Genomic DNA, 8,419 nt, shown 5'->3' on the forward strand with positions numbered 1-8,419 from the left:
TCCTCTTCCCTCATTTTTTTGGGAAAACCGATGGAATTTTGGGATCCATCCTTCCTCCTCTTCCTCTTCCTCCTCCTCTTCCTCTTCCCTTATTTTTTTTGGGAAAACCGATGGAATTTTGGGATCCAACCTGCTCCTCTTCCTCCTCTTCCTCCTCCTCCTCCTCCCTCATTTTTTTGGGGAAAATTATCAGGATTTTGGGATTCTTCCCACTACTCCTTCTGCTCTTCCTCTTCCTCTTCTTCTTCCTCCTCCTCTTCCTCTCTCATTTTTTTAGGGAAAATTAGCAGGATCTTGGGACTCATCTTGCTACTCTTCTTCCTCTTCCTCCTCCTCCTCTTCCTCTTCCTTTTCTTCTCTCATTTTTTGGGTAAACCGACAGAATTTTGGGTGGATTCCTCCAACATCGCCATTCCCAGTTGGATCCATCCTGGAATCCTAAACTCCTCTTCCTCTTCCCTCATTTTTTTAGGGAAAATTATCAGGATTTTTGAACTCATCCCTCTACTCCTTCTGCTCTTCCTCTTCCTCCTCCTCCTCCTCGTCCTCCCTCAGCCGGTACTTGAGGCGCCGCAGGGGCTCGGTCAGGCTGCGCCGTGGAAAACTCTGGAAATCCTCGCGCTCCTGGAAGTTCCTGTCCAGCAGCTCGGCCGCTTCCCTCCAGTTCTGGAAGCAGGAAATTCCCAAATCCCGAATTTCCCGCACGGCGTTGGGCACCAGGACGGCGCCGCTCGGAGCCAGCACCACCACGGACGGCAGCTCCGAGACCCCGAAACGATCCTGCAGCTCCCTGGGGGGAGATTTGGGGGAAATTGGGGGAAATTGGAAAATTAGGGGGGAAATGGAGGAAAACTGGGGGAAATTTGGGGAAAATTTGGGGGGAAATGGAGGAAAATTGGGGGAAATTTGGGGTGGAAATGGAGGAAAATTGGGGGAAATTTGGGGGAAATTTGGGGGGAAATGGAGGAAAATTGGGGGAAAATTGGGGGAAAATTGGGGGAAAATTGGGGGAAAATGGAGGAAAATTGGGGGAAAATTGGGGAAAATTTGGGGGGAAATGGGGGAAATTTGGGGGAGATTTGGGGGAAAATTGGGGGGAAATGGAGGAAAATTGGGGGGAAATTGGGGAAGTTTGGAGGGGAATTGGGAAGTTTGGGGGATTTGGGGGGATTGGGGGAATGGGAAAAATGGGGGAGAAATGGGGAAATTGGGGAGAAATGAGAAATTTGGGGAGATTGGGGGATTTGGGGATTTGGGGGGAAATTGGGGAATTGGGGGATTTGGGGGAAATTGGGGGGATTGTGGGAATTGGGAGGAAATTGGAGGGATTGGGAGAATTGGGGGGAATTGGGAAATTTGGGGGAATTTAGGGAATTGAGAAATTTGGGGAATGGGGAATGAGGGGAAATTTGGGGAGAAATTGGGGGGATTGGAGGGAAATTGGGAGATTGGGAGGAAATTGGGAAATTGGGGGGATTTGGGGGGGAAATTGGGGATTTGGGGAATTGGGAGGAAATTGGAGGGATGGGGGATTGGGAGAATTGGGAGAATTGGGGGGAATAGGGGAATTTGGGAGGAGATTGGGGATTTGAGGGGATTTGGGGGATTTGGGAAATTGGGGGAAAATTGGGGGGATTTGGGGGAAATTTGGGGGGAAATGGAGGAAAATTGGGGGAAATTTGAGGGGAAATTGGGGGATTTGGGGGGATTGGGGGAATGGGAAAAATGGGGGGGAAAAGGGGAAATTGGGGAGAAATGAGAAATTTGGGGAGATTGGGTGATTTGGGGAATTGGGGGATTGGGAGGAAATTTGGGGATTTGGGGGAAATTGGGGGATTTGGGAGATTTGCGGGAAATTGGGGGATTGGGGGGAATTGGGGGAAATTGGGGGAAATTGGGGGAAATTGGGGGATTTGGGGATATTTGGGGATTTGGGGGGTTTGGGGAATTTGGGGGATTTGGGGGAATTGGGAGAATTGGGGGGAATGGGGGGATTTGGGGGGGAAATTGGGGAATTGGGAAATTTGGGGGAATTTGGGGAACAGGGAATGGGGGGAAATTGGGGAGAAATTGGGGGGATTGGGAGGAGATTGGGGGGATTGGGGGATTTGGGGGATTTGGGGAAAATTGGGGGATTTGGGGAATTCGGTGGATTTGGGGAATTTGGGGGGATTGGGGGGATTGGGGGCAAATTGGGGGATTGGGAGGAGATTGGGGGATTTGGGGGGATTTGGGTAATTGAGGGGATTGGGGGATTGGGGAAATTGGGAAAATTTGGGGGGAAATTGAGGAAATTTGGGGGGAAATGGGAAAGTTTGGGGGATTTGGGGGGATGGGGGGAATGGGAAAATGGGGGGAAATGGGGAAATTGGGGAGAAATGAGAAATTTGGGGAGATTGGGGGATTTGGGGGGAATTTGGGGGAAAATTGGGGGAAATTTGGGGGCAAATTGGGAAATTTGGGGGGATTGGGGAATTGGGGAAATTGGGGGAATTGGGAAGTTTGGGGGATTTGGGGGAATTGGGGAAATTGGGGAAATTTGGGGGGAAATTGGGGAAATGGCAGAATTGGGGAAATTTAGGGGGAAAATTGAGGGAATGGGGGAAAATTGGGAGAATTAGGGGGGAAATGGGGAAATTGGGGGAAATGGGAAACAGGGATTGGGGAAAGGGCAGAAAAGGGAAAAGGGGGAAAATTGGACAGTGTCACCTTCCCTCACCTGTCCTCACCTGTCCCACACCTACCAAAGGTGTCCCCACCCAGCCACACCTGTCCTGACCGGTGTTACCTGTCCCTCACCTGTCCCTCACCGGTCCTCACCTATTGTAGGTGTCCCCACCCATCCCCACCTGTGCTCACCTGTCCCAGGTGCGCTCACCTGTGCTCACCTGTGCTCACTTGTCTCACCTGTCCCACCTGTGCTCACCTGTCCCACCTGTGCTCACCTGTCTGCACCTGTTCCTCACCTCCCAAAGATGTCCCCACCTGTCCCAGCTGTGCTCACCTGTCTCACCTGTCCCAGGTGGGGATGAGAGAGGGTGGAGGAGGGTGAGTGGGACAAGGTGGGCACAGGTGAGGGAGAGATGAGGAACAGGTGAGGGGCAGGTGGGGATGGGTGAGGACACCTGCAACAGGTGAGGACAGGTGAGAATAGCTTTGGTAGGTGAGGACAGGTGGGAACAGGTGAACACAGGTGGGAACAGGTGAGGACAGGTGGGACAGGTGAACACAGGTGGGAACAGGTGAGAACACAGGTGGGAACAGGTGAGGGACTGGTGGAACAGGTGAGGACAGGTGAGCACAGGTGGAAACACCTTTGGTAGGTAAGGGACAGGTGGGAACAGGTGAACACAGGTGGGAACAGGTGAGGACAGATGGGAACACAGGTGGGAACAGGTGAGAACAGGTGGGAACAGGTGAACACAGGTGGGACAGCTGAACACAGGTGGGAACAGGTGAGGACACAGGTGGGAACAGGTGAGAACACAGGTGGGACAGGTGAACACAGGTGGGAACAGGTCAACACAGGTGGGACAGCTGAACACAGGTGGGAACAGGTGCAGACAGGTGGGAACAGGTGAGCACAGGTGGGAACAGGTGAGAAACAGGTGGGAACAGGTGAGGACAGGTGGGAACAGGTGAGAAACAGGTGGGAACAGGTGAGGACAGGTGGGAACAGGTGAGAAACAGGTGGGAACAGGTGAGGAAGAGGTGGGAACAGGTGAGGACAGGTGGGACAGGTGAGGAACAGTTGGAACAGGTGAACACAGGTGGGAACATCTGAGGACAGGTGGGAACAAGTGAACACAGGTGTGCCAGGTGAGGACAGTTGGGACAGGTGATCACAGGTGGGACCAGGTGATCACAGGTGGGATGGATGAACACAGGTGGGACCAGGTGAACACAGGTGCCCCAGGTGAGCACAGGTATCCCAGTTTCGCTCACCTGCCGAGCCGATCCCCGTAGGGCAGCGCCAGCCAGGTGCGCGGCATGTCCCTCAGGTAGCGCAGGTGCTCCTGCTTACACCTGTCCTGGCCCAGGTAGATCAGCCCCAGCTGCTCCTGTCCCACCTGTCCCACCTGTGCTCACCTGTCCCAGCTGTGCTCACCTGTCTCACCTGTCCCAGGTGGGGATGAGAGAGGGTGCAGGAGGATGAGTGGGACAAGGTGGGCACAGGTGAGGGAGAGAAGAGGAACAGGTGAGGGGCAGGTGAGGAACTGGTGAGGACAGGTGAGAACAGCTTTGGTAGGTGAAGAACAGGTGGGAACAGGTGAGGATGGGTGGGAACAGGTGATCACAGGTGGGAACAGGTGAGGACAGGTGGAACACGTGGGAACACCTTTGGTAGGTGAGGGACAGGTGGGAGCAGGTGAACACAGATGGGAACAGGTGGGGACAGGTGCCCCAGGTGAGCACAGGTATCCCAGTTTCGCTCACCTGCCGAGCCGATCCCCGTAGGGCAGCGCCAGCCAGGTGCGCGGCATGTCCCTCAGGTAGCGCAGGTGCTCCTGCTCGCACCTGTCCTGGCCCAGGTAGACCAGCCCCAGCTGCTCCTGTCCCACCTGTGCTCACCTGTCCCACCTGGGCTCACCTGTCAGCACCTGTTCCTCACCCCCCAAAGGTGTCCCCACCTGTCCCAGCTGTGCTCACCTGTCTCACCTGTCCCAGGTGGGGATGAGAGAAGGTGGAGGAGGATGAGTGGGACAAGGTGGGCACAGGTGAGGGATAGAAGAGGAACAGGTGAGGAACAGGTGAGGATGGGTGGGGACACCTGTAACAGGTGGGGACAGGTGGGGACAACTTTGGTAGGTGAGGGACAGGTGGGAACAGATGAACACAGGTGGGAACAGGTGAGGAACAGGTGAGGAACAGGTGGGAACAGGTGGGAACAGGTGAGGACAGGTGGGAAAGATCAACACAGGTAGGAACAGGTGAACACAGGTGGGAACAGGTGAACACAGGTGGGAACAGGTCAACATAGGTGGGACAGGTGAGGACAGGTGGGACAGGTGAACACAGGTGGGAACAGGTGAGGACAGGTGGGACAGGTGAACACAGGTGGGAACAGGTGGGAACAGGTGAGAACACAGGTGGGAACAGGTGGGAACAGGTGAGGGACTGGTGGAACAGGTGAGGACAGGTGAGCACAGGTGGGACAGGTGAGAACAGGTGAGCACAGGTGGAAACACCTTTGCTAGGTAAGGGACAGGTGGGAACAGGTGAACACAGTTGGGAACAGGTGAGGACAGTTGGGAACAGGTGAGGACAGGTGGCACAGGTGGGAACACCTTTGGTAGGTGAGGACAGGTGGGAACAGGTGAACACAGGTGGGAACAGGTGAGGACAGATGGGAACACAGGTGGGAACAGGTGAGGACAGATGGGAACACAGGTGGGAACAGGTGAACACAGGTGGGAACAGGTGAGGACAGATGGGACAGGTGAGGAACAGGTGGGAACAGGTGGGAACAGGTGAGGACAGGTGGGAACAGGTGAGGAACAGGTGGGAACAGGTGAGGAACAGGTGAGGACAGGTGGAACAGGTGAGGAACAGGTGAGGACAGGTGGGAACAGGCGAACACAGGTGGGAACAGGTGAGGACAGGTGAACACAGGTGGGAACAGGTGAACCCAGGTGGGAACAGGTGGGGACAGGTGAACACAGGTGGGAACAGGGGAGGAACAGGTGAGAACACCTTTGGTAGGTGAGGAACAGGTGAGGAACAGGTGAGGATGGGTGGGGACAGCTGTAACAGGTGAGGACAGGTGAGAACAGCTTTGGTAGGTAAGGGACAGATGGGAACAAGTGAGCACAGGTGAGAGGTGAACACAGGTGGGAACAGGTGAGAACAGGTGAGAACACAGGTGGGAACAGGTGAGGGACTGGTGGAACAGGTGAGGACAGGTGAACACAGGTGGGAACACCTTTGGTAGGTAAGGGACAGGTGAGAACAGGTGAGCACAGGTGGAAACAGATGAACACAGGTGGGAACAGCTGAACACAGGTGGGAACAGCTGAACACAGGTGGGACCAGGTGAACACAGGTGTGCCAGGTGAGGACAGTTGGGACAGGTGATCACAGGTGGGAACAGGTGAGGAATAGGTGAGAACAGGTGAACACAGGTGGGACAGGTGAGAACAGGTGAACACAGGTGGGAACAGGTGAGCACTGGTGGGAACACCTTTGGTAGGTGAGGGACAGGTGGGAACAGGTGAACACAGGTGGGAACAGGTGGGGACAGATGGGAACAGGTGAACACAGGTGGGACCAGATGAACACAGGTGTGCCAGGTGAGGACAGTTGGGACAGGTGATCACAGGTGGGATAGATGAACACAGGTGGGAACAGGTGGGGACAGGTGTCCCAGGTGAGCACAGGTGCCCCAGGTGAACACAGGTATCCCAGGTGAGCACAGCTATCCCAGGATCGCTCACCTGCCAAGCCGATCCCCGTAGGGCAGCGCCAGCCAGGTGCGCGGCATGTCCCTCAGGTAGCGCAGGTGCTCCTGCTCGCACCTGTCCTGGCCCAGGTAGACCAGCCCCAGCTGCTCCTGTCCCACCTGTGCTCACCTGTGCTCACCTGTGCTCACCTGTGCTCACCTGTCCCACCTGTGCTCACCTGTGCTCACCTGTGCTTGCCTGGGCTCATCTGTCCCACCTGTGCTCACCTGTGCTCACCTGTCCCACCTGTGCTCACCTCCCGAAGGTGTCCCCACCTGTCCCACCCATCCCCATCTGTCCCTCACCTGTCCATAACCTGTTGTAGGTGACCTCACCTGTCCCACCTGGGTTTACCTGTCTGCACCTGTGCTCACCTGTCCCACCTGGGTTTACCTGTGCTCACCTGTGCTCACCTGTCCCACCTGTGGTCACCTGTCTGCACCTGTTCCTCACCTCCCAAAGGTGTCCCCACCTGTCCCAGCTGTGCTCACCTGTCTCACCTGTCCCAGGTGGGGATGAGAGAAGGTGGAGGAGGGTGAGTGGGACAAGGTGGGCACAGGTGAGGGAGAGATGAGGAACAGGTGAGGGGCAGGTGAGGACAGGTGGGAACAGGTGAGGGAGAGGTAGGACAGGTGAACAGAGGTGGGAACAGGTGAGAACACAGGTGGGACAGGTGAGGACAGGTGAGAACAGCTTTGGTAGGTGAGGTACAGGTGGGAACAGGTGAGCACAGGTGAGGACAGGTGATCACAGGTGGGAACAGGTGAGAACAGGTGGGAGCAGGTGGGAACAGGTGAGAACAGGTGAGAACAGGTAGGAACAGGTGGGAACAGGTAGGAACAGGTGAGAACAGGTAGGAACAGGTGGGAACAGGTGGGAACAGGTGAACACAGGTGGGAACAGGTGTGGAGAGGTGGGAACAGGTGAGGGACAGGTGGGAACAGGTGAACACAGGTGGGAACAGGTGGGAACAGGTGAGCACAGGTGGGACAGGTGAGGACAGGTGAACACAGGTGGGAACACCTTTGGTAGGTGAGGACAGGTGGGAACAGTTGAGGACAGATGGGAACACAGGTGGGAACAGGTGGGAACAGGTGAGGAACAGATGGGAACAGGTGAACACAGGTGTGCCAGGTGAGGACAGTTGGGACAGGTGATCACAGGTGGGACCAGGTGAGCACAGGTATCCCAGGTGATCACAGGTGCCCCAGGTGAGCACAGGTATCCCAGGTGAGCACAGGTATCCCAGTTTCGCTCACCTGCCGAGCCGATCCCCGTAGGGCAGCGCCAGCCAGGTGCGCGGCATGTCCCTCAGGTAGCGCAGGTGCTCCTGCTCGCACCTGTCCTGGCCCAGGTAGATCAGCCCCAGCTGCTGGGGCCGCTCCTGGTGCGCGGGGTCGGTGAGGCGGCTCCAGAAGCGGCGCAGGCGGGGCTCGAACTCGCGGCAGCGCGGGCAGCGGCGCGCCCCGAACAGCAGCAGCAGGAGCCGATTGTCCAGCGCCGCGCGCAGCTCCCGCTCCGTGTCCAGCCGGGAATCGGGGCGGGAGCGCAGCAGGGAACGGCCCTGGAACAGCGACCAGGCCATGGGAGCGGGGGGAATAATTGGGGTTTGTGGAGGGAAAAAAATGGGGTTTTTGGAGGAAAATAATTGGGATTTTTAGGGAGAAAAATGGGATTTTTAGAGAGAAAAAAGGGATTTTTCACGTAAAAATTTGGATTTTAGAGGAAAAGAATTGGATTTTTAGAGAGAAAAAATTGGGATTTTTGGAGGAAAATAATTGGGATTTTTGGAGGGAAAAATGGGATTTTTAGAGGGAAAAATTGGATTTTTAGAGGGAAAAAAATTGGATTTTTAGAGAGAAAAAATTGGGATTTTTGGAGAGAAAAATGGGATTTTTAGATAGAAAAAAAAAGAGGATTTTTGGAGCTAAAAATTGGGTTTTTGGAGGAAAAAAAAAGGATTTTTAGAGAGAAAAATA

The 8,419-nt window shown here is 55.2% G+C and overlaps 1 protein-coding gene across 1 annotated transcript; it reads right to left on the bottom strand.

Annotated features, from left to right (window-relative positions):
* Window positions 1-504: 504 nt before the first annotated feature.
* NXNL1 (nucleoredoxin like 1) lies at window positions 505-8,025 on the bottom strand. The gene is made up of 2 exons (XM_033083694.1): window positions 7,700-8,025; window positions 505-790 (listed from the first exon to the last, which is right to left on the bottom strand). The coding sequence occupies exons 1-2, from the start codon at window positions 8,023-8,025 to the stop codon at window positions 505-507; spliced, it is 612 nt and encodes a 203-aa protein (XP_032939585.1).
* Between the last annotated feature and the right edge of the window lie 394 nt (window positions 8,026-8,419).

Source organism: Catharus ustulatus, chromosome 33, assembly GCF_009819885.2.
Source record: "Catharus ustulatus isolate bCatUst1 chromosome 33, bCatUst1.pri.v2, whole genome shotgun sequence".
NCBI classification, from domain to species: domain Eukaryota; kingdom Metazoa; phylum Chordata; class Aves; order Passeriformes; family Turdidae; genus Catharus; species Catharus ustulatus.